Source organism: Eulemur rufifrons, chromosome 2 (genome assembly GCF_041146395.1).
Source record: "Eulemur rufifrons isolate Redbay chromosome 2, OSU_ERuf_1, whole genome shotgun sequence".
Classification (NCBI taxonomy): Eukaryota; Metazoa; Chordata; class Mammalia; order Primates; family Lemuridae; genus Eulemur; species Eulemur rufifrons.
Genome location: NC_090984.1, coordinates 19166280 through 19191784, shown reverse-complemented (window position 1 = coordinate 19191784; position 25505 = coordinate 19166280). Strand labels below are relative to the sequence as shown.

The following is a 25505-nucleotide window of genomic DNA, read 5'->3' as shown; positions in this document are numbered from 1 at the left end:
AGCGGTGGAGGGCGTGGCCTCATGCCCGGGCGTGGGTGTGACATTCGTCTGGTCAGGAGCCCGCATCTGGACTTGTGTGTGTGTGGTCTCCACCGCAGGCTGTGGCCATGTGAGGTTTGGGTCTTGTGCCTAATATGTGCTGGTCTGGGTGCAGGCCCAGGTATATGGGGGGGGGTGTCCAGGTGCATGCCCAGGTGTGTGTGGAGGGTCCAGGTTCATGTCCACCTGGCTGGGGAAAGGGGAGTGTGTTCAGGTTTGGCAGCCCCAGGCGGAGGCAATGGGGTGAGGACAGAGCTTAACCCACTGCCACCTGTGTGGCCCAGCAGTGCCTCCTCCGTGGAGGCCCTGTGGCAGCCTCTATCCCTCCCAAGTTCCTGGATTAGGGTCTCTCTGAATGTGTAGGGTGTAGGCCTAGGTGCTATCCATTGGTCCCATGGCACCATCAGTATGTTTCCTTCCTGTCCCCAGGAAAGTGTGACAATAATGGAGCCCAATGGCCAGGGGTCAAATCCTGGCATCAGACTGGCATGGGAACTCATAGCATGCCTTGGGACAAATGTCCAGTCTCTCTGGAGCTCCATTTTTTTCCATCAACATCGCCTGCATCCTGAGTTCCTATGAAGCTCAGATGATCTTTATCAATATCTGGAACATGGTAGGCACCTACCTACTTATTACAGATATCAGAACACACCACACTCCTATACATCCTTCAAAACCCAGCTTCAACGTTCCCTCTTCCAGGAAGCCTATCTGGCTACCCAGACTCAAAACCCTGGCTCCACCTCTGGCCTCCCCCAGCCCTAGGTCCCTCCTCTGGTCCCATCCAGACCCCCCAGGGGCTGGAGTGTTGTGGGTCTGGCTCTGGAAGGTCTCTTTTCTGTACCATGAATAGACACATTAAGTGAATCAGCATGTGTGATGCTGACAGCTCTCAGGCCAAGGAGAGGTTTATTGGCAAGCAACTCTAGGGTGTGAAGTTTGGAGGGCAGGGGCCTCAGGGCTGCTGCCAGCCTGAGTTCAGGCTGGGACCAGTCCCGGCAGCCACACTTCCATGAGAAACAGGGAAGACCCAAGTGTGGCAGAAACCCGAGCTGTGATGAGGACCCAGGCCCTGGTGGGGCTGGACGCCGAGTTCTAGGACACAGGAAGCTCCGTCTCCGGCCAGCTACTGGGGAGGGCTGGAGGGTGTCCCTTTCCCTGCCTGGCCTGGCCTGGCATGACCGGGAGAGAAGAAACTGGGGCACTGGAAGGAGACTCACCCTGCACCCTGCACAGGGCCACGGGGTCACAGCCCTTAGGGACTGGAGGAATCAGGTGACCCAGAAGGACCTCCGAACAGTCAGAAAAGGGGAAGGAAGAAGGCTCCTTTCCCCAGCACCCTCCTGGCTCCTCTGAGCCCCTCCAGCCAAAGCCAGGCCCCAGGAGAGGCCTGCCCACACCCCCCTTTGCAGCTCAGGAAACTGAGACTTGGCCCAGGAGGGGCAGCCGGCAGTCTATGCCCCCCAGGCCATCAGGGCATGGTGGCAGTGGCCATGGTGGAGGCCCGTTTGCAGTGGCGGATACCCATGGTGTACGCCGGCGCCCTGGCTTTGTTCACGGTGACCTGCTCAGGGCTGTGGGTGCCGGGGCCGGGCGTCTCCTGCAGGGGCCGCGGGGCACGAGGCCGCCCCAACATGGTGAAGGCAGGCTGGCGCTGACGGTAGGTGTCAGGGTCCGGGCTGTTGTACTGGCCTGGGCCTGGTATCTCAGCAGGATCCTGCGGGGGGCGGGCAGGGGGCCTGCGGCCTGCCACTGTGTAGCTGGGGCTGCTGGGCTTGGTGAAGATCTGTGAGCCCCAGAGGGGGGGCATGGTGTAGGCGTTGGGGGCAGGGACCGAGGTATCCAGGGGCTTCGGGCGGAGGCGGGAGCCCAGGGTGAAAGCTGGGGCAGTCCGGTGACGCATAGGGGGTGCCTTCTCTGGGCTGTAGGCCCCAGGGCCTGGTGTCACCTCCAGACCTGAGAGAGTGGGGAAGGAAGGTCCTCACCTGCTCAAAGGCCTGGCATGGCTCCCGCTTGCCCACGTGCATCCTGGAGCTCATGAGGCTTCTCGGCAGCCCTGGGGCCTTCCTCTCCCTCCCCAGCCTCTGTGCACACAGACGATTTTCCAGGCCTCCAGCACTGTGCCCAAGCTCAACCCTCAGCCTTCCACTTCCCATCCCATGCCTTCCCCATGCCATCCTTCCAGGCAGAGCCCTTCCCGGGATACCCCTGGCCTAGGACTTCCTGTCTCCAGACATGACCACACTGAGGTGGGATGGTCCACACCTGGGTCTCATTCCACCACTAGCTCTCATAAAATACAGAGAAGGTCAAATCCACTCCAGCTCCCCAGCAGGCAACTTAATACATGTTTGTCTGAGTGGACAGGTAAACAGGGTGGGTGAGTCAGTGAGGAGTGAACGGGTAGATGAAAGGATCCGGGAATGTATAGACAGATGGGTGGATGGAAAGATCAGTTGATGGGTAGAAGGAAGGAAGGATTCATGGATGGATGGATGGGTGGATGGGTGAAAGAAGAATGGATGGATGGAGGATAGGTGGATGGGTGGGTGGATGGATGGATGGATGAATGGATGAGTGCGTGGGTGGATTGGTGGAAAGAGAATGGATGGATGGAGGGTAGGTGGATGGGTGGGTGGATGGATGGATGGATGAGTGGATGAGTGGGTGGGTGGATAGGTGGGAGGAGAATGGATGGATGGATGGAGGATAGGTGGATGGATGGATGAGTGGATGAGTGGGTGGGTGGATAGGTGGATGAAATGATTATGGATGGATTCGTGGATGGGCCTATTGGTGGCCTATTGGGTGCACTGGAAAAGTTGAAGGATGGATAAATGGAATGATAAGTGATAAATCAATGGATCAATGCATGAACTGGATGATGGACAGGTGGACAGGTGGCTAGGTTGTGAGCAGGGAGATGGCTGAATGGATGAATGGATGGGCCAGGGCATAGACGACGAGTAGATGGACAACAGATCACAAGGGGAGAGGGTGGATGGATAGGAGATTGGAATCAGTGGTGGAGTCAGCGCCGTGGGTGTGAGTGAGCTGGTGGGAGGCTGGAAGGAGATTGCTGAGGTTTGCCACAGTCCCCACCACACCCTCTCGTCTCCTGACACTGAGGCCAGCTGCCCTGGTGGCACCACATGTGCATGGGATCATTGTGATCCTGGCCCGCTTCATGCCTCTGAGTTCTCCCAGGCCCCGTGGGGACTAGAGTTGTGGCCGCTCCTCTGAGTCGCTCGGATTTTATCATTCCAGAGACTCTGGAGTTCTAAGAACTCTAGGACAAGAGGGAAAGGGAGGACAGGGTGGAAGGGCTGCTGAGACCCCGAAAGGCAGGTCTTCGTGTGTCTTCAGAGCTCAGATACTCACCCCGACACTTGCCCCGGCCCTGCATGGAGTAGGCAGGGGTGCAGCTGCGGCCAAAGCGGGTGACCTTCGGGTCCAAGAAGTAGACCGGCCCTGGGCTGGCATCCTGAGGGGGTGCTGGGAGAGGAGCCCCGCGTCCTGAGGGCACTTCTGAAGATGGAGCCTGCCCCGCCACCCACCTCTGCACCCCTCCTATCCCCAAGGCGCTTCCCCCAGTCCAAATGCCACCACAACCCCAAACATGGAGGGTGGTGATTCGGGCACCTCACCAAGGTTGGTGCCCTGTCAGGGTGGGCTGGGCCTCTGCATGGACTTTGTCCTTGAAACCAAAGTGATTCCTTTGTGCACCTGCTTTGCTGGGGGGCCAGAGAACCAGCCCTGGGTTTGTGAGGAGCCCGTAAAGCAAGAGTAACTAAGCTCTGAGTTGGGGTCTGAGGGGGGCCTTCGGTGCATGGGCTTGCTGGCACGTGACATGCTCAAGAGAGGCTCTATGCTGGACCTCCCTTCAATCCCAGCAGGGCCTCTTACGTAGGAGCTTGCATCCTTGGGCAAGTGCTTTAGCCTGTCTGAGCCTCTTTCTCCTCAACAGGGGGTTAAGAAAATTAAAACGGGAGATGCGCCATGGAGGGGAGTGGTCCCATAGTGACTACTATGATCACGGTTATTGCTATGTTCAAGCATACTCAGATACATGTGTGTGTGCATCTGTGTACAGTGGGTTTGACAAGCATTGATTGGCTTACATGCCACACTAAATGCACACAAGAGCAAGCCGCTGGTGAGGGATAACATGCCACCCAACCTTGATCCTGGCCTCACTGTGTCCACGGTGTGTCAGTACGGCCCTAGGCATGGCCCCGGGCACACCCGCCACAGCTAGTATTGCGCTCCTGCTGCGGCGCCCTAACTGGCTGCCCCCAACAGTGGTCAGCAACCTTAACGACACCCGAGCCCTCCTAGACTGATGGGGGAGGAATCTATTTTAGCCCCTTCCCCAGCCCCAGGGCAGATATGATGATCCCCAGGATCAGAAGTGGTGGAGGAAACTCTTTGCCAGAGTCTCAAGGCAGCTTCACCCGTTCCTGGGCCACATTCGCACACGGACTCGCTTCTCACCATAACCCAACCAGGGAGGCGCTGTTTTTGCCCCTGTTTCTCAGAAGTGAAAACAGGTTCCACGAGCTCACCCAGTAAGGACATGGCAATTGGGACTCCACGTGCTAAGCCCTGATTCTTAACCTCTGTCCTGTGCCATGGAATGTTCCAGCCTTTTCTTCTGCCCGCCCCAACCCCCGGCTCCACACCCCATGACAAATGAACATGGCCTTAGCTTATGCAGCAGGCTCTACCTGGAATTCTTTTCTTCTCCTGGGGGCTCCGCCAAACTCCTATTCATCCTACAAAACCCAGATCCCATGCTCCACTTCCAAGAAGTCTACCCTGGGCCCTCAGCAAAGCTTGTGCTATCCCCCCTCCACCTGACTCCCCAGGCTGTCTCTATCCCTCTGCCCCAGGAAGTTTCCTGAGACTGGGATTTGAACTTGGGTACCCAGGTCTGTCTGTGCCACAGGCTGAATTCTTAACCCCTTCCTGGTGGCAGAGGTGACGCTAATGCCTTCATTGCCTTCTGGGCCCTTGCAGCCTCCAGAGTCTTGTTTCAGTCTGATCTGGGATTTTGCTGATTCTGAAGGCCGAGGAGAGGCTGTTGGCCCTGCCCCTCCCCAGCCAGCCCCTCCCAACAGGCTTCTGTCCACTCGACTCAAACTCCCTATATGGGACCCTCCCAGCCACCACCCTGACCACCCCAGGCCTTGGAGCAGCTCAGGGAAATGGAGCCATGGGATTTTTGAACACTGAGACGAAAGGCACTTGCCTTTCAGTGGAAGCTCAGGGAAGCCCCCGCCACCACCGCCTGCCCACCCGCCCTCAGCCTTACCCTCACTGGGCCTCCGGACTAGCGAGTAGGCAGGACTGGCCACCCTGGTGCAGTCGTGGTTGATGTAGCCCACGGTGGATGGCAGGACGTAGAAGCCTGGCCCAGAGCCTGCAACCCAGAGCCCTTGGGTCACGGCCGGGGCCCCAGCACCCCAAGGGGTTGGGGGAAGGAGCCCTGGGCCCAAACGCTGAGCCTTGGCCTGGGCCCCCACACTCCATCCATGGTGGGGTGGGGGGTGGCAAGGGGCTGGGCCCTCAGGGGACAAAGTATGACACCCACATTGTGAGTCAAACTTGAATCACAGAGTGGGAGGGGGCTGGGCCGCCTCCCTCCTTGGGGCACAGATGGGAAAGAGGCCAGGCAGAGATCCATGTCACAGATGGGGAAACTGAGGCCCAGGCACAGAGATCCATGTCACAGATGGGGAAACTGAGGCACGGGGCAAGGCCCTGAGGCCCCACAGTTACCATATCTCCCCAGCAGAGCAGCTCCACACACTCCCAGCCCCTCTGCCGCTTCCCGTTTTCCAGGGCACTCATCAGCAATTATTACACTGGAAACATTTCTCACTTGTTTTACTTCCCTGTCTGCCCCCCAGGACCTTTGCTGCTCTGCTCACTACCCTCAGCACCCGGAAAGGTGCCTGGCCCTCAAAACACTCAGCTCCTGTTGAGTGGAAACCCTATGTCCACACCCATCCTACAGGACGGAAAACTGAGGTTTGGGGGAAGGCAGGGGCTTGTCTGAAACTCCTGCCTCCTGCTGGGCTCCCAGAAGCTGCAGGAGGGGAGAGTGGGGCAGGACAGGGTCCCACACTCATGGCCACCCAGCCCCCACAGCTGGCACGCACCATTCTCCAGGGTGACCATCCCGCAGGACTTCCTCAGGCCGGTCTCCAGAATTTGGGCCTCCGTCACCCGCCGGCCCAGGGGCACTGTGGTCGGCCGTGGAGCAGGGTCACAGCTGAGGGTCCCCATGGTGAGCAGGTGCGGGGCTGCAGGCAGTGTCTAGGCGCCTGGTGCTGTCTCCTCGGCCACGACAGCTCTGGCGGCCACAGGCCCAGGCACCGGCCCCAACCTTCACGGCCTCTGCCTGTGTTGGCAGAGCCTTGGCCTCACCACACCCTCCCACACCGCAACCACACAGACCGCCCCTTGTCCCTCGGCAGGGAGTCTTGGGGCCTGGCCTGAGCCAGGCTGGTCGGCCGGACACTGGCCTGGAAGTGGGGCCAGGATCGAGTGTCGGCCGGGTGGCTGGATGATCCAGGAAAGAATCCGGTGTCAGCAGAGCAGGTCCCCTGGGAACCAGAGCTGCAAACACGACACCCACAGCCTCACAGCAGGAGGGCCTGGAGGGGTCATGGGTGGATGGCCCCATTTCTACATCTGGGGAAACTGAGGCACAGCCCATGGTCTTACAGCAAGTTGGCAACCTTGGGAGTTGCACCCCTGGGCCAAGAGGCATTCATTCACTCATTCCATTCAGTCATCCAAAAAGCACGTATTGAGCACCCACTGGGTACCAGGCTCTGTTTGGGGTGGTGATGTTCTCAGGAGGGGAGAGAGCAAATAAACAATAAATGCAATATTAATGTATATTAGAAGGTGTCAAATGTGATGGAAAATATAGAGTAGGTCAGGCTGCGAATTCGTATGAGCCACAATGAGGGTGAGACTTGCACAAAGTTCTGAAGGAAGAAATCAGGGAGCCATGTAGACATCAAGAGAAGAGCATTTCAGGATGAAGGAATGGCCTGTGCAAAGGCCCTGGGGTAGGGGCAAGGACAGAGAGAAGGTGAGGGCAGTCCTCCAGAACACCCTATTGCCTCCCAGAAGCCTACGAAGATTTACACCACAAATGAATTTTTTCTGACTCCACTGAAGGCTACCACTATGTCAGCCTCCAAGAAGGGGTTTGGGGAAACTTTGTTGAATGAAATTCAAATTCCTGTCTCTTCCACAGTATCCTTGTTTGTTTTTCATATTGTTGGAAACTTTTGCAATGTAATTTTTAACAGGTTTATTGAGATGTACTTCATACAATTCATCCTGCAATGTAATTTTGATGCATTGCATAATTTTTCAAAACTTTTTAATCAAAATGTTATAGTTGGCCGGGCACGGTGCCTCATGCCTGAAATCCTAGCACTCTGGGAGGCCGAGGCAGGAGGATTGCTTGAGGTCAGGAGTTCAAGACCAGCCTGAGCAAGAGCAAGACCCCGTCTCTACTAAAAACAGAAAAAAAAATTAGCCAGTCAACTAAAAATAGAAACAAAAAATTAGCCAGGCATGGTGGCTCGAGCCTGTAGTCCCAGCTACTCGGGAGGCTGAGGCAGGAGGATCCCCTGAGCCCGGGAGTTTGAGGTTGCTGTGAGCAAGGCTGATGCCACAGCACTCACTCTAGCCTGGGCAACAAAGCAAGACTCTGTCTCCAAAAAAAAAAAAAATGTTATAGTCCATGTGAAAGATCATAAAACAAGTCTCAGTAAGTGTCAAAAATTTGAAACTTACAGAGTATATTATCTGACAACAAAGGAATAAAGTGAGAAATCAATAATAATAAGATATCCAGAATCCCTTCAAAAATATTTAGAAATTAAACAACATAATTCTGAATTAACCCATGCATCAAAGTAGTAATCAAAAGGGAAATTAGAAAAGTTTCAAACCAAATGATTATGAGGGCCGGGTGCAGTGGTTCATGCCTGTAATCCCAGCACTCTGGGAGGCCGAGGCAGGAGGATCACTTGAGCTCAGGGGTTCAAGACCAGCCTGAGCAAGAGTGAGACCCTGTCTCTACTAAAAATAGAAAAATTAGCCGGGCGTCATGGCACACCTGTAGTCCCAGCTACTTGGGAGACTGAGGCAGGAGGATCACTTGAGCCCAGGAGTTGGAGGCTGCAGTGAGTTAGGCCGACGCCACAGCACTCTAGCCCAAGCAACAGAGCAAGACTCTGTCTCAAAAAAAAAAAAAAAAAGAAACAAATGATGAAAACTCAACATACCAAAATGTGTAGGAAGCAGCTAAAGCAGTGCTTACAGGGGAAATGATAGCTTTAAGTCCTTATATTAGAAAATAAGAAAGATCTTAACATCAATGACCTGATTTTCAACCTAAGAAGCTAGAAAAACAAGAGTAAGTAGAAGGAAGGAAGATCATAAAGATAACAGTAGAAATCCATGAAACAGAAAGCTACAGAAATAGTCAACAAAGCCCCCCCACCAAAAAACCTGGTTCTTTAAAAGATTGAACATATTTGATAAATCTTTAGCTAGATTTATCAAGAAAAACTGAGGAAGAACACATGTCACAGCACCAGGAATGAAAGAGGGACATCACTACAGACGCCACACACGTGGGGGGATAATATGGTCTATGTGAAGCCACAAAAAGAAAAATTCTCATTTCTCTTGTACAAATGAGATATCTTTTTCTGAGCACTTACTATGTCCCATATACTGCATTTCCGTGCTCAAGCACTTCCCATACCTTATCTTGTTTAATTATCACAGTATCTCATTGAGGGAGATATAACGGAAACCCTCATCCGTTGTTCAAAAGGGGAAACAGAGACTCAGGAAGGAAAGTGACGTGCACAGGATCTCTTGGTAACTCATCAACAGAGCAAGGACTCGAACCCAGGACTCTCTGACTCAGATTTTTTATCAAAGCTTAGGCTCAAATCCCAGCTCAGCTTTCTGGGAATACTTAAAATCCTCTTGTAGATTCCTGTAGCCCTTGGTATAAAATCTAAGCTTTTGCCATGGCACACGAGGCCCTGCAAGGCCTTGTCCCCACTTCCTCTCTGCCCGCCCCTCTACTCCTCACCCCCTGCTAACTCCACTCAGCCCACAGCAGCCTGCTTTCTACTCCTGGAAGCCCCTAAGATGTTCCCCACCTGACGGCCTCCACCTGGGATGCCTTTGCCATCAGTCAACCCAGGGCAGGCACCTTCCTCAGTCACCCAGGGACCCAGCTTGCAAGCCTATCATCGCCTGACACTGGGCAAGCCATTCGCTGGTTTCCAGAGGAAGCACAGGAGAGATGTGCACTCAGGAGGGAGGCAGAGAGAGGGACCAAATACCCCCAACCTCTCTTTCTCCCCCTGCCAATCAGTGCCACCTGTTGGCCAAAACCTGCCGGAAGCACAGGAGCCCAGAGATACCACCACTGAGGTCAGCCTCGGACACCCAGGACCAGGCAGACAGAGAGAAGTGTCTAGAAGTTGTTCCCTGAACCCCGTGCCACCCCTTGTCCAGGTCACCAGGGCCGGGCCACATCCAGATGACCACAGAGTGCAGACAGACATACTGGTTCCAGCCAGGACTCGGTCCCAATTGACTCAGTTTCCCCTCTGTGATATGGGCTATGACACCAGCCTCCCTCACAGGAACAGAACCTTACATCCAGCTTCCAGCAAGGACTTGGCACCACCTGCCTCAGTTTCCCCACTGAGACATGGAAAAGAACCAAAAGCAAACACAGGGAACAGGATGGAATGGGCTGCCACTCCGGTAGAGAGCAGCTTTGGGGACACTAAGGGCCAGCAAACTCACTGGACCGAGCTCAGCCCTGCTCCAGCTCTCGAGCACCCTGACTAATCACACCAGATCCTGTTGGCTCTTTCAGTTTTTAGCTAGGAGGTTTCCACCCTCTGCCAAGTAAACGGCTTGTAAATGAGATGCAAATTAATTCAAAGCACATGCAAATGAGCCACGTTTCCAATCCAGTCTGATTCATTGACAGAAAAGAGCAAATCAGATAAATAGAAAAAGGAAGTAGACACCACAGTGAGAGACCAAGGCCCCCTGTCCCCACTCTGCCTGCCCAGCTGCAGGTCCCACAGGCACATCCCCTCCCCAGCCTCAGTATCCTCAGAGGAAGCTGCAAGGGTTGAGCATGGAAAATGGGATGCAGTCGGTGCTCCTGACATGACAGCTCCTGTCACAACTAGGAATTCAGCCAGTGTTTATTTGGTGCTGGGAAAACAGGAGTGAGCAAAGCACACAAATGCCCTGTCCTCACTTTTTGTCAAGACAGATGGTCAAATAAGTGCATTGGAGAAAAACCAGGGCAAAGGGGGTGTCGCGTGAGAGTCTGGGTTTCGGAATGGGGCGGTCAGGGCAAGCCTCACTGAGAGGCCACATTCCAGCAGAGACCTGAAGAAGGTGGTGCGGGAGGAGCTCTGGGAGATGTGAGGAGGACGTTCTCGGTGTGGGGCACAGCCTGTGCAAAGGCCTGGAGCCTTTGCACACCGGGCCGCGCCTGCTGTGTAAATGAACAGCGAGGAGGCCCATGTGGCTCACAGTGTGAGTGAGGGAGGGAGGGGGGAGGGCCCTGCAGGGCCTCGAGGGCCTCGAGGAGGACTTGGGCCTCAGAAAGCAGGACGGGAGGGATGACGGGAGGATCACGGGGAGGATCACGGGGAGGATGTTGAGCTGGACGATGGGTCCGTCCTGAGTGGTCGCATGCAATTGTGAGCAGGGGGGGATCCTGGGTACATTGTTAATCAACAGGTTTTGCCAGCAGGTCTGATGTGGGAGGTGAGGAAGCCAGAGGAGCTGAGTTTGAGGGCAGGATTTTTAGCCTGACAACCTGGAAGAATTGAGCTGTCCTTAACTGAGAAGTGGACGATGTGTGAAGGGCAGGTTTTAGGGGAAGATCTAGCGTTCTCCCTCGGAAGTGTGGATTTGAGGCTGCCATGGGTGATGTATGTGGCGACATCAGGTGGGCACCGGGATGTGCAGGTCTGGGGTTGTTAGTTTTCCACCTATGCTGCATAGCAAACGCCCGTACACTTAGTGACTGAAAACAACACACACATTTACTACCTCACAGCTTCTGTGGGTCTGTGCACAGCATAACTGTGTCCCCTGATCAGTCTGCAATGATGGTTCTATTCAGGGCCGGGATCCCATCTGGAGGCTCAACGGGAATGACCTACCACCCAGATCTCCCAGGTGTTGGCTGAGTTCATTTCCTTGTTGCTGTGGGACTGGGCCCCTCTGGGTGGCTGTTGGCTAGAAGCCACTCTCAGCTTCTTGCCACATGTTCATCTCTTCAAAGCCAGCCAAGGAGAAAGTCCCTAGAGCAATGCACGGACCTAGAGTTGATATATTATATTTATAAATAACTGTCACGGTGAGCAGGTGTTCCCACTGACAGTCCCAGACCCCTCTTCCTCCTCTCAGCTCCCTTCGTCTTTCTCTGGATTCTCGGTTCCCCTTTCACTCCATGGAAAGAATATTACCGTGCAGAGATCTCAAGGAAGGGCATGCCAGGCAGGGGGCACAGCCCTACAAGGGCCTTGCGGAGGCCCATGTGGCTGGAGCAGCACCAGCGAGGGGAGGGCCAGGGGTCACAGGGCAGGTCATGCAGTGCCCTGTGGACATGGCGAGCAAGGCAGGAGCCACAGGAGGGTCTGGAACAGAGGAAGGCTACCACAAGGAATGGACCGAGGGTGGGAAGGTGGAGGTGGGGATGCAGGCAGGGAGGCAGGCAGGGAGGCGACTGCCCAGCCCAGGTGAGCACCACGGGGCCCAGGCTAAGGTGGCTCCCTGTGGTGGTCAGAGGTGGGCGGATTCTGGACCGGGTCTGGAGGGAGAATTCACAAGACTTTCTCTGGGGGTGAAGGGGGTGTTAGAGAGAGGGAGGGGTCAAGAATGGCCCCAAGGCTTGACCTGAACCTCTGGAGGGACTGATTCGACCTTAGGGCAGATGAGGAACACCTGCTGACCTACTGAGTCATTTACTGACCGGCTGTGCTATGCTTCTCCACATAACAGGTGCACACACAGGTGCACACAGGTGGACAGACACACAGAGATGCACACATGCACACAGAGGCAGGTGCCGTGCCTGTCCTGTCCCCATTGAATCCTGGGCATCCAGAACATCACCTGCTCAGAAGAGGTGCACAGTGAGTAAATGCTAAAGAAATGAATGGCGTGCATGTCAACAATAATTGACGTGACTGTTGTCGTTGCTGCTGCTGTTGATCCAATCCTTTTCTAAAACACATCCCAGGCTGAAGGCAGGGATGTAGTGGCTGGGAGGCAAGTCCCAGGAGGCTACGTTTCTCAGATAACCTGTTGTTTTCTGAGTCCCTGGCACACAGCGGCAGCAGGAGTGGAGGCGGGTGTTCGCGATGATGCCTCCCCATTCCGTGTCGTCTCACGCTCTGCCCTCCCGGCGGCGGGCAGCCAGGATCTGTCACTTCCCACCTCCCTGGGGCGCTTGCCTTTGTCTTTTGTGCAGCGGCCAGCCCCCTGACTCAGACTCACGTGCCTCTTCGGCCTGCCTGCCCCTTTGTTCTGCAGGAACTCCAACAAGGAAACTTTGTTCTTCCCCTGAGGACGCAGAGAACCTACCAGGCTCCCCTCCTTCCTCCATCCCAGAAAGAGCCGCTGTCTCCTCAAAGGACAGTGAGGACAGGATGAGCTCTCATGCTCTGCTGGGCACCCAGCCATGCCTGGCACGTCCCCATTTTACAGACGAGGACATTGAGGCTCAGAGGAAGGAAGAGCTTGTAATCCAAGGTTTGGGGGACTGGACAGGGGTCCCGGCAGGCTCTGCTGTAGCCTACAAAGTCCTACACACCCCGCTCCTTTCGCCCCTCTGTGGCTGTATTGGTCCCTCTGCTGCCGCCCCTTCTGCCTCCTTATGCACCAGGCAGCACCAGCCTCATGGCTTTGCACTCACTGTGCCTTCTACCTGGTACACCCTTTCCCAGGTGGTTGTTGCTAATTCCCTTCCCCTCCTGCAAATCTCTCCATCTTAATGATTTCCTCTGAGCACTGATTTAATTCTACAACTTCCTCGTCCCCATACCACCACTCCACCTCCCCTCTTTCCTTTCCCCACAGCATTTTTCACCACTTACTTGTTGCATGGTGGTGGGCTGGACCTGATTCACACCAGCTGGTGAGAGCTGACTGTGAAATTTGGGGGAATTTTGTGAGCTGTCAATGGAAGAGAACCCAAACTTTAAAAAATAAAGAGGTTTATTCTGAGCCAAATGTGTGCAACCATGGTCCGGAAAGCCACACCCAAGAACCCTTGAGCAAGTGGTCCCACCGTGGCAGGGTTACGGTTTGGTTTCATGCATTTTAGGGGGTCAGAAATTTCACATAAAATCATAAATCAGGCCGGGCATGGTGGCTCACCCCTGTAATCCTAGCATTCTGGGAGGCTGAGCCGGGTGGATCGCTGGAGATCAGGAGTTCGAGACCAGCCTGAGCAAGAGCGAGACCCCAGTCTCTACTAAAAATAGAAAGAAATGATTTGGACAGCTAAAAATATATATAGAAAAAATTAGCCGGGCATGGTGACACATGCCTGTAGTCCCAGCTACTCAGGAGGCTGAGGCAGTAGGATCGCTTAAGCCCAGGAGTTTGAGGTTGCTGTGAGCTAGGTGACGCCACGGCACTCACTCTAGCCCGGGCAACAGAGCGAGACTCTGTCTCAAAAATAAATAAATAAATAAAAATAATCATAAATCAATACACAGAAGGCATACATTGGCTTGGCCCACAAAGGCACGACATCTAACCTTGGGGGGCTTATAGGTTATGGGTGGGTTTAAGTATTGTTTGATTTGTAATTGGTTAAAGAAATGAAGCTTTCTCCAAAGGTTTGGAATGTTTTAAGATGTCTGTTAATCAGACAAGCCACAGGACATACACTCAGGCTCAAGTGATCTGTTAAGTAAATTGATGACCTGCAGGTGTGGTTTAACCTTTGCCTTAAGGCATGGCCTTACGACTGTTAATGATTTTGTATCTCCTTACAAAGAATAAAGCCAAAAGCAACAGGGCATAACTAGGTGTGTCTGACCTTCCTTCTCAGCTTTAAGGTTTTCTGGGGGGCTCCCATTGGCCAAGAAGGGATCCATTGCGGGGGGGGGGGGGGGGGGCGGGGGGGGGATTTAAGATTTTAGTATAGTTTACATGACTGGTGTAATGTTGGCAGTTTGCAATCAGCCCTGATTATTTATACCATGGGAATCAGCGTGTGCTACAAATCAGGGCCTTTTGCCTCGTCGCACCCCTGCCTTTTTATTGTGCTTAGGGTCTACGGTCTCTCTTCCTCCCCTCTCCATTAGAACGCAAGCTCTTTGGGGCAAGGGCCTGCCCACTTGCACTCTGCTGTCTCCCTGGCACCTAGAGCAATGTTTTGCATACAGTAGGCACTGGAGAAGTATTTGCTGAGGTAATGAATGACCCTCGTCCCCAGCGACTGCTCTCAGACCCTATGACACCTGGGCCCTGATCTCTGGCACCACCCTGCCAGTCCCGGGAACGTCCTCCAAACCCTTAAATAAAGCCTTCGCGTCCCCTACGCCTTAATCCCAGGCTCCGACCCCGGACGCCCGCATCCTCGCGACAGGACCGGGTGACCGTCTTCCCGGCCCTTGGGCAACGCGACCTGACTCCCTGACAACACAGCTCCAGCCTTGGCAATGCGGTCCCGCTGCCTAGCAACCGCGGCTGCCCCCAGCAACACGACGCAAGCCGCGGGTGAGGCCGCAGGGCTCTGGGCTCCGACCCGGCTCCGGCGACGGCCTCGCGCGTTCGGCCGGCGCGCGTCTGCGAAACCACTGTCCCCGGGGCGCGGCCGCGGGCGCCCACTCTGGCGGCGCCGGGAGGGCCCCACACGCAAACGCGGCCAGACTCCCGCGAGTGGAACGGGAGGCCTCCGTGAGTCCCGCACTGACTCCCGCGGACCCCGTCGCCCGCCCAAATGCGCTCAGACCCCGCGGACCAGCCGCCGCGGCGAGCTCGGCGGACCCGAGGCCAGAGAGGCCCCGCCGGTTCGCGGTGCTTTGTGGGCCGCAGGCCCCCGTTCCGCGCCCCGCGGCATGGCGGGAACTGGAGTCCCGCGGCGGCGCAGGGGCTGCCGGGAGCTGGGAGGGGGTGCGCGTGCAGCGGCGGCGCGGAGGAAGACGTTGCTGAGCCGCAGCCCCTGCTGTCCTAGTAGGTCGTCACCAGGAACCGCAGCGCCGCTAGTGCCTGGTGGGGCGGCCCGACGGGGCGGCTCCTCTGCGCTGGCCGGCGTCCCTGGGCTCGACTTGGACGCTGAGCCCCGGTCCGGTTCCCTCCCCGCAGAACCAGCTGCCTTGACCCACCCACCCCAATCCACCTTGGCTGGGCTCCGAAGTGACGCCTCTTCTCCAGACCTTGGCTCCAGGCCCCACTGTGCCCGAAACAAGCTCCTGGGCAGAGACACCCGCCTACCCGGCGGTCTAGTCTGGTCTGGGGGTGCCGGTGACCCCGACCCTCGCCCTTCCTCCTTACACTCAGGCCGCCCCGTGTGTCTCATCTCCCCCACCACCGCCCCCACCGCGGTTTCCCAACACTTCAGAGCGTTGGCTCCTGCTCTGGGGGGCCGCCCTGGGCCCTGCAGGTGTTGAGCAGCGCCCCTGGCCTCCACCCAGCCCATGCCAGGAGCACCCCCCAGTGTGACAACCACAGATGTCCCCAGACAAAGCTGCGCAGTGTACCCTTGGGGGCAGAATTGGTATCCCCTCCCCTCGGTGAGACCCATCCTCCTCACTACTTAAGAACCTAGAGGATGAGCCGGGCGCGGTGGCTAACCTCTGTAATCCTACCACTCTGGGAAGCCGAGGCCGGAGGATCGCTTGAGCTCAGGAATTTGAGACCAGCCTGAACAAAAGCGAGACCCCATCTCTACTAAAAATAGAAAGAAATTAGCTGGACAACTAAAAATATGTAGAAAAAAATTAGCTGGGCATGGTGGCACATGCCTGTAGTCCTAGCTACTTGGGAGGCTGAGACAGAGAGATTGCTTGAGTCCAGGAGTTTGAAGTTGCTGTGAGCTAGGCTGATGCCACAGCACTCTAGCCTGGGCAACAGAGTGAGACTCTGTCTCAAAAAAAAAAAAAAAAAATTAAAAAACAACATAGAGGATGGAGAATTGGGAGAATGTGCCATTGGGATTTCCAGGTCTCAGCCCTGGGTTAGAGCAGCGGTCCCCAAACGTTTTTGGCACCAGGGATCAGTTTCATGAAACAATTTTTCTGCGGGCAGGAGCTGGGGAGGAAGGCAGAGCTCAGGCAGTGATGCGAGCAATGGGGAGCAGCTGTAAATACAGATGAAGCTTCCCTAGCTCACCTCCTGCTGTGCACCCCTCCCCACCCGGTTCCTAAGTTTCATGGAAGACAATTTTTCCAGTCTCTAACTGGCCATGGACTGGTACCGGGAGTTGAGGGACCACAGGGTCAGAGAATGAAAGTCGTCCTTAGAGGCTGTCTGCCTAGAGGTAAGAAACCTCCCAGCCAAGATGCTGCAGCTACTGCCTGAACTGCTGGCTCAGGGAGCTCCGCACCTAACTAAAGAGAACATCTCCACTTTGTGTTCAAAACAGATCACAGGCCAGGCATGGTGGCTCACGCCTGTAATCCTAGCACTGGGAGGCCCAGGCGGGAGGATCACTTCAGGTCAGGAGTTCCAGAACTGCCTGAACAAGAGCAAGAACCTGTCTCTACTAAAAGTAAAAAAAAAAAAAAAAATTAGCTCGGTGTGGTGGTGCACACCTGTAGTCCCAGCTATTGGGGAGGCTGGAGGATCACTTGAGCCCAGGAGTTTGAAGTTGCTGTGAGCTAAGCTGACACTGGCACTCTAGCTCGGGCCACAGAATGAGACTCTGTCTTGGAAAAAAAGAAAGACGATCACAAACAGTCCCATGTAGGATGCTGTTGAGAAGCCAGAGCCACTGTTCACTAGAAACAGAATATGAGGTTCACACTTCACGTCCAGTGGCCATGTTAAGAAACGGAAAAGAAGTGGGTGATACAAATTAAATAAAATAAATCTTATGAAATACAAAACAAAGTGTATCTTATTTAATGCAGTATGTCCAAAATAGTTTCAACACATAATCAATATTTAATAAATATTAAGATCATTTACATTCCTTCTTCACACTGTATTCAAGCCACAGTGTGTGTTTTATGCTCACATGTACATTGGGATGCTTAATTTTCCCTCTGAATATTTCATCTATACTTAAGATTTCCTGAAGTTCTAGTTGAAAAAGTAGTTTCACAAACCCAAGTTGTTCCACACGGTTTCCAATAACTCAGTTAAGAGTTGGTTTCTGTTGAAATGTGCATTAGAAATTACATTTCCGGTGGTCAGTGGCCTTGTGTAGCGGGCAGCTGTGTCCCACAGAGTGTGGGGAAGGAGAGCCTGCTGTTCCCCACTGAATCCCCTCTCGAGTACCTGCCCTGTGTGGATAACGTGCAGGCCTCATCCCAGGAGGCCTCTCACCCCCCAGGGGGTGGATAACTCTGTGGTTATGGGGGGGGGGTGCCTGCCCCCACCCCTTGCTGTGTCGTTTCATGCCAGAATTTTTATCTAATGAAATGAAATATTGCCCCTGAGAAGTGGAGGCCACTCTGCAGGGACCCTGACTGGCAAGGTACAGAGGCCGCTGGCCCTGGCTGCCCCTCCAGCCCGCTAGTTCCTCCTCCTTGGGGCCCCATGTGCTGGAGCCCAGAACAAGGGCCAGGCAGCCCAGGCTAGCGCCCAAACCAATCCCTGACACAGGTGGGGGGGCCCAGCATGGCGGGGCAGAGCATGCAAGGAGTGGGCTGGGAGGGGCCCTGCGCTGCCCCATGAGTAGGGTCCTGAGGGGAGGAGCTGGCTCAGGTCACAGTGGTGCAGGGACATTGCTTTGGGGGTTTAAGGGGCCCCTCCGCCTGCCATGTGGCCAACGAGACAACGGGTGCTAGGGTAGAGCAGGGACTCTCAGGCAGTTTAGGGGAGACAATGGCAGCGCAGACCAGAGTCCAGTCCCGGCAGAGAGGCCCCTCTGTGTCCGCAGCCTTGGCACAGAGCCCAGGCTCGTCGGGGACCTACAGGTTAGCCTTTCGGAACCCTGAATTCGTCGCCGCCATTTCCACATCGTGATGCCCTCCCCTCCTCATAGAAAACCGAAAGCCGGTGCACTCTGGTCTGCACTGCCTGAGGACCAGCGGTGACTCCCTGCTCAGACGCAACATGTGCCCCAGCTGCCCGCGGTGAGGGAGCGGCTGGAGGACCGGAGGGCGGATGGATGGCGGGCGGAACGCGGGCTGGACTGGGACCCGCAGGGCCAGCAGGTCGCAGGAAGCACGCCCGGTCCCCCCCCACCCTCCACTCGCAGCCCGCGGTCGTCCCCCAACGCCCTTCATCTCCTGGTAACTGTGCCGCACTCCTCGCGCTCCTGGTCGCCTTTCCATCCCGGAGCACAAGGGCCTGCCCTGCGCCCACAAGACATGCCCGAGGTCCCCAAGCAGCCCGCACAGGTCCCCGCCAGGCCCCAGGCGGCTGCAGGAGCTGCTTCAGGAGGACAGACGCCTGTGAGGGTGCTGGCGCCTGGCCACAGGAGCCGGTCTCCCTCCTGGAGGCCTGAGGTCAGGGGTTAGGGTTAGAGCCAGTCGTCCAATGGACCGGGCCCACCCACCCCAACGGCTCCTATTCAGGTGCCCCCAGCCAGGATGGTGAGCCCACTGGTGACACCATGCACCTGGAGTCCTGCCTGCCCAGCCTCCTCTCCCCTGGGCAGAGGCGGTACCCCAAAACCAGCTCTCACCAGGATGTGCCTACCTGCTCCACGGGGCGAGGTGAGGGCCCCCCAACCCCTCCTGATCAGCTCAGGTGGAGCTGGCCAGTGTCGGGTCACCAGCCCAACCAGCGACTCTGCTGGGACATCCCCTGGGGCTAGACATCCAGTTTCCTCCTGTCTGCTGGGCCTGAGCCCTCCGTCCAAGCCCAGTGCTGTCCCCAGGGAGGTGGGTCAGCCTGAGGACCCACAACCCGACCAGCCCCATCCCAGGTGCAGCAGGTGTGGGCAGCTGGGCCAGCCTGCAGGAGGAGCCTGCTCAGACGAAGGACTCCTTCTGGGTGGGCCGGGCCTGCCTAACCCTAACCCTCCCAGGCGGGCTTCCACTTCCGCCTTCCGGGAGCCTGCCCTTGACACTGCTAAAGTCTTAGATTTCAGGCCATTCAGCAGAGTCCTTGGCGGGCAGGGACAGAGGAGGCCACCCACCCACATGGCCTCCTCCACCTCACTGCCCTCTCCTCAGACCCACCCAGGGCCAGGCCAGCCTGAAGCCCCCACAGCTCTGATGGCCCGAGAAGGCCACAGGGCCACACTCTGTTTTACCAAACTACATTCCCAGAGAAAGAAAGACAAACAAGCCCACCGGGTTTTCATAGGACATTCCATGTGGCTGACTTGGGTCCCCTCCCACCACACTCCCCACATCACCCAGCTGTGATTTCAGGGACCAGCAGAGACAGGAAGGGCCAAAGGACTGGAAGGGCGGTGTCCTGGGCTGGTGGGCCCCTGCTGTCCCTGGGCCCTCCTGCTTTAGGACATTCTGTGCGGGGATGGGGGGTGCCTGTCAGGTGTTCTGGATGGCAGCCCCCTCCCCACGTACTTATTCAATGACCCTTTCCTCTTGCAGCCCTCATCACCATCTCCTTCCTCCCCCACCCTCCTTGAGACCCATTGGGCAGGGCCTGACGGAAGCCCCAGGTCTGGGGTCTTTGGGCCGAGTTTGTCAGGCTGCCCCAACAGGCCCTGACAACCAGGCCCTGCCCTCATGGGGCTCCCAGCCCACCCCAAAGAAAGCCTCGAGGACCCAAAACTGACCAGTGGGTGACAGCGAGGGCTGTGTCAGGGGCCCTGGGCGTGCTCAGCTCCTGGACACCCTGGTGGAGTCCCCTCCTCCTTTCCCTCTTAGAGCAATGTAATCATCTGGAACATTCCTCTGCTGTGGATGGGGAGACCAGGATGTGGGGTCTGGGGGGTGGGGGAGGGCTGGGACCCTCCAAGGGAAGGAGGCTTCCTGCGGAGGACTTCCTCTGGGGCGGGACAATGCCGGGAAGGGACTGATGCCCTGGGGAGGGGGTGCTGTAGGAAGCCAGGGCTCAGTCTCCCGAGAACAAAAGGGATGTGACCGGCCTGGTGCGGTGGCTCACGCCTGTTATCCTAGCACTCTGGGAGGCCGAGGCGGGAGGCTCACTGGAGGTCAGGAGTTCAAGACCAGCCTGAGCAAGAGCGAGGCCCCCTCTCTACTAAAAAATAGAAAGAAATTAACCGGACAACTAAAAATATACAGAAAAAGTTAGCTGGGCATGGTGGTGCATGCCTGTAGTCCCAGCTACTCAGGAGGCTGAGGCAGGAGGATCGCTTGAGCCCAGGAGTTTGAGGTTGCTGTGAGCTGGGCTGACGCCACAGCACTCTAGCCCCGGCAACAGAGTGAGACTCTGTCTCAAAAAAAAAAAAAAGGGATGTGACCGGTGCTGGCAGAAGATGCAGTGCAGTCCCTGCTGGTGCTCAGCCTTGCTGTGTGCCCAGGACTCAGATGCCCTTCAGGGGTCCTCCCAGATCTCAGACTTCTGTCCCACCTCTGTCCCTCTGTCCCTCTCTCTATAGCTCTGTCCCTCTGTCTCTTTGTCTGTCTCTGTCTCTCTGTCTCTGTTTCTCTCCATCTCTCTATCTTTCTATCTCTATCTCTCGGTATCTCTCTGTCCCTCTCTGTCTCTCTTTGTCTCTATCTCTGTGTCTTTATCTCTCTGTGTCTCTGTCTATCTCTGTCTCTCTGTCTCTGTTTATCTCTCTCTGTTTCTGGATCTATCTCTCGGTCTCTCTGTCTCTCTCTGTCCCTGGGTCTATCTCTCTGTCTCTTTGTGTCTATCTCTCTGTCCCTCTGTCTCTCCCTGTCCCTGTCTCTCTGTCTCTCTCTGTCTCTCTATCTCTCTGTCTATGTCCCCCCTCCCCCACCTCTGGACCTTTGCACCCGCTCCTGCCAGAACCTCCTTCCTGTTTTCAGCCCACCTGTCCCTCCCTTGGGTGGCTGCCCTGCCACCCCCCCCCACTGTGCACCCCCACACCCCACATGTCTCTGAATGTGCAGGCTCTGGTCATCCAGGTAGAGTGTTCAGATGACACCATGAGTGACCAGAGGGTGGAGGCAGGGCCCGGGAGAGGTGGGGACACAGCCCTGGCAAGGGCCCTCAGCCCGCCCCGGCGCCCAGTGACCCCTCCCCAGCTGCCTGGCAGGCTGTGGGGGCGGGAGGAAGCAGGGTCAGAGGCTGAGAAGTGGCCCATTCACCAGGCTCGCTGCCCCCTGCCCGGGTTAAGAGCCCAGCTTCCCGGGAAGGCCTGCACCTCCGGCCTGGGGAGGGCCACACCTTTGAGTGTGCCTTCCTGAGAGGCCTTTCCGGGCACAGGCAGGAGGGAGGCTAGGCCCAAGGGAGACACTGAAGGAAGTTCACAGACATGGACCCTCACCTCACTGGGCCTTTGTTTCCCCTTTCTGCTGTGAGCCCCTCTGGGCCTCAGTTTCCCTCCTCTGGTCCCAGCTCCTCCTCTGGTCTGTTTCTGCCTTTGGCAGAAAAGGGGCTGAGAAGACAAAGGCTGGCAACACGTAGAAACCCTGTCTGCTGGCTGCGTGTCTTATTCCACAGCCAGGGAAACTGAGGCAAAAACAGGCACACCCTGAGGTGAGCAGAGGCCAAACCAGAACCGTTCAGTTCTTTTCTTCCTAGGTGCCTGCTGTGTAGGTGGTCTGGGGTCAGGGTGGGGACCACTGCAGATAAGGTCCCCCTCCCCAAGTAAAGGGAGACAGTAACCTCATTACCTGGAGAAACTACAATGGGGAGGGGGAGGTGGCTGCAGAGGACCCTGAGGGAGTGTTTGGGCAGAGACTGGGCAGGGAGAGGGAACAGCCTGTGCAAAGGCCCTGGGGCCCCGGGAAGGGGACTGATTGTGCAGGGCTCCCTGCTGCCAGGAGCTTGGACTTTTCTCCTTTGCCCCCCCAGGCAGTCTTGCAGGTGTCAGCATGCTCACAGGGGTGTTCCCAAGGCCACTCTGGGTGTCTGGTGGTGAACAAGCCCTGAAGGGAGCCCGGTGAGACAGGGACCAGTGTGAGGGGCCTGGAAGAAAGTGTGGGTGGATTCAGGAGTGTTTGGAAGGTGAGGTTCCCAGGACTCGCTAGTGGCAGCTGTGAGTTGGGCCCTGCCAGGGTTCCCTCCCGACCCCTCTTGGGGTCCCCAGACGTGGGTCTCTGTGCAGAGCTGGAAACGAGGCTGCGCCCACCCCGGGGCTGCCCCTGCTGGTGTGATGGGGCGGGAGAGATGGGTGCCGAGATGGGGGTGACTTTTCCCAGGTCCTGGAGGGCCTCACAGCTCCACGAGGGTGAGGAGACCCCACCCCACACGATACTGCCCGGCAGCTGCAGAGCTGGAGGCAGCTGCCTCGGAAAGTGAAGGCCTCAATCTGGTCCGTTTCCATTCCCCGACCCCGACCCTCACCCGAGTCCTCGTCTTCCGATTCCAAGCGAGGCCTGGAACAGGTCCAGACCCGCGCGCCCGCCCGTCCTGACCTCGGACCGGCCCGCCCACCCCACTTTTGGCCCCCAGCCCCTGCCTCTCTGCCGCCTCCGGGGTCGGGGGTCAGGCCGGGAAAGCCCCCCGGGAATCCCCCGAGGCGCCGCTATTTAAGCCGCGGGCCCGCGGGCAGACGAGGGACAGCATGCGACGGGGCGGGGCGGTCCTGTTGGGTCTGTGCCTGGGCCTCCTGCGGCCCGGCCGCGGTGAGCGGGGCAGGGGCGGGGGCCCAGGGCACGGAGAGAGCTTGGCAAAGAGGAAGGGACTCGGAGAGGGGAGGGGGCTCAGAGAGGGGAGGGGGCTCGAAGGAGCCAGCGGTGAAAGAGGAGGGTGGGGGCTCTGCGCCGCCCTCTGCCCCGCAGGGAAAAACAGGCTCCAGGCGGCCGGGGTGGGGAGGGCCAAGGCAGAGGCCGGGACCGGGCGGGGCCCGGGCTGGGGGTCTGCGGTGGGGGCGGGGCTCAGGGAAAGTGGGGGCAGGGGTCCGCGAGTCGCGGCTGGGCAGCGCGGGCTCGAGGAGTGACAGCCGCTTCGGCCCCAGGCCAGCCCCTGCAGGTGGAGCCCCCAGAGCCGGTGGTGGCCGTGGCCCTGGGCGCGTCGCTGCGGTTCACCTGCCGTCTGGCCTGCGGAGGCTCCGGGGCGGCCGCGGTGCAGTGGCGGGGCCTGGACACCAGCCTGGGGGAGGTGCAGTCGGACTCGCGCCGCAGCGTGCTCACCGTGCGCAACGCCTCGCTGTCTGCGGCGGGCCCCCACGTGTGCGTGGGCTCCTGCGGGGACCAAACCTTCCAGAAGACTGTGCGGCTCGTGGTGTATGGTGAGGCGCATCCCTTCCCGCCGCCTTACCTCCACTCAAGGCTCCTTCCCTAGGCCACCTCTTCCTCGGAGCCTTCCGGATTGCCCACCCCGGCCCTGCTCCAAGCCTGGGTCGCAGCTAAGTCCCCACTAGGCCTCTGGCCTTCACTGCCCCCCAGGCCCTGCCCAACCTTCCAGGGCTGGCCCTGGACCCCTCCCCTGCTCCTCACATTCTGGCCGAGGGGGTGTGGCTGCTGAGTCTGCACAAACTGTTCCCTCTTCCTGTTCAGCAGCTCAGCCCCCCCTTCCCACCCTGCATCCACAGCCTTCCCGGACCAGCTGAGCGTCTCCCCAGCGGCCCTGGTGCCTGGGGTGGACCGGGAGGTGGCCTGCACAGCCCACAAGGTCATGCCTGTGGGCTCTGACGCACTCTCCTTCTCCCTGCTTCTGGGGGACCGGGAACTGGAGGGGGTACAGACTCTGGGCCCCCCTGAGGTGGAGGAGGAGGAGCCCCAGGAGGATGAGGATTCGCTGTTCCACGTGACAGAGCGCTGGCTGCTGCCCCCACTGGGGACCCCAAACCTGCCTGCGCTGCACTGCCAGGCCACCATGAGGCTGCCCGGCGTGGAGCTCAGCCACCGCCGGGCCATTCCAGGTGAGTCCCCCAGGGAGGTGGGCACAGGCAGGCCCTCCCACTCAAGAGCCTTGACAGGGGACCTGAGCTGTGGGGCATGGGGAAGACTGGATTCGACCTTTAGTCTGTTCCCCTGTGGCAGCCAGAGCCATGTTAATCCAACAGATATTTACTGAGAACCTATCCTGTGCCATCCCTCCTCTGCCCACAGCCCTCCATGGCTCCCACCTCCCTTGGGGCAACCCCAAGTCCTCCCTGAGGCCCACCAGGCCCAGGCCCTGCACAATCTGCCCCGTCACCTCTCTGTCCTCACCTCCTCACCTCCTCCCTCTCTCCCTCCCTCACTCCAATCCAACCACACAGGCCTCCTACACACCAAGCACGGTCCTGCCTCAGGGCCTTCGCTTGTGCTGTGCTCTTTGCCTGGAATGCTCTTCCCCCAGGTCTCTTCACTGCTCCCTCTTCCCCTCCCTCAGCTCTCTACTTGACTATCACTCTCTCAATGAAGGTCCCTCTGACCTCCCTGTTTAAAGGAAGGAAGTGGGGGGACTCTCACCCCTTTCACAATTGAGGAAACTGAGGCACACGGCTATTAACAAACCTGCTCAAGATGCTGCGGCCGGTAACTGGGGGTCCAGGCCTCCTATCCACTGTGATGCACTTTGATTCACCCAAGTGGTTCACAAAAGGGGCTTGGAGAGGTTCTAGTCCAACCCCATTTTCCAGATGGGGAGACTGAGGCAGGAGGGGCAGGCCCAGGGCAGCAGGGGAAAAAAACACTGCACTGTTTCCAGTCTTACACAGCCTGACCTCCCCGGAGCTGCCCAACATGACCTCCCTGAAGACCCCTGATGCGACCTCCCCAGAGCCCCTCTACTTGAGCTCCCCAGAGCCCCTCAACGCGACCTCCCCGGAGCCCCCCGATGTGACCTCACCAGAGTCCCCGAACGTAACCTCATTGGAACCCCCTGACATGACCTCCCTGGAGGCACCCCCCAAGCAGGGCTCCATGGGGACTTGCTGCTCTGAGATCCACCAGGCTGCCACAGAGGGAGGAGTGGCCCCCAAAAGCTGTGAGTTCTGCTGCCTGGGGAGGGCTGGGAGGGACACCTTGGATCAAAACTTTAGATGAGAAATTTCCCAGCCTGAGCAAGAGCAAGACCCCATCTTCACTAAAAGAAAAGAAAAAAAGAAAAGTGTGAAGGCGACATTTTACATAAATTTTCTTTCCAAACTAAGTCTTCAAAGTGCAGCGTGATTTGCATGCTGATAGCACTTTCTGTTCAAAGGTTGGCGGTGGCAAGTGGTCACCTTGCTGGACCGC

At 57.3% G+C, this 25505-nt stretch overlaps 2 protein-coding genes across 3 annotated transcripts; one reads left to right on the top strand and one right to left on the bottom strand.

Moving 5' to 3' along the window:
• Positions 1 to 1513: 1513 nt before the first annotated feature.
• On the bottom strand, positions 1514 to 6333 carry CIMAP1D (CIMAP1 family member D). 2 transcript variants are annotated; one of them, XM_069456773.1, is made up of 4 exons: positions 6207 to 6333; positions 5357 to 5464; positions 3424 to 3537; positions 1514 to 1998 (listed from the first exon to the last, which is right to left on the bottom strand). In XM_069456773.1, the coding sequence occupies exons 1-4, from the start codon at positions 6331 to 6333 to the stop codon at positions 1514 to 1516; spliced, it is 834 nt and encodes a 277-aa protein (XP_069312874.1). The 2 variants fall into 2 exon arrangements, with proteins under 2 accessions (XP_069312874.1, XP_069312882.1); XM_069456781.1 differs by lacking the exon at positions 5357 to 5464.
• A 16570-nt stretch (positions 6334 to 22903) lies between these two features.
• Positions 22904 to 25313, top strand: MADCAM1 (mucosal vascular addressin cell adhesion molecule 1). The gene is made up of 4 exons (XM_069491876.1): positions 22904 to 22964; positions 23297 to 23569; positions 23873 to 24202; positions 24976 to 25313. Exons 1-4 carry the CDS (start codon positions 22904 to 22906, stop codon positions 25311 to 25313), a joined length of 1002 nt encoding a protein of 333 aa, XP_069347977.1.
• Positions 25314 to 25505: the final 192 nt, after the last annotated feature.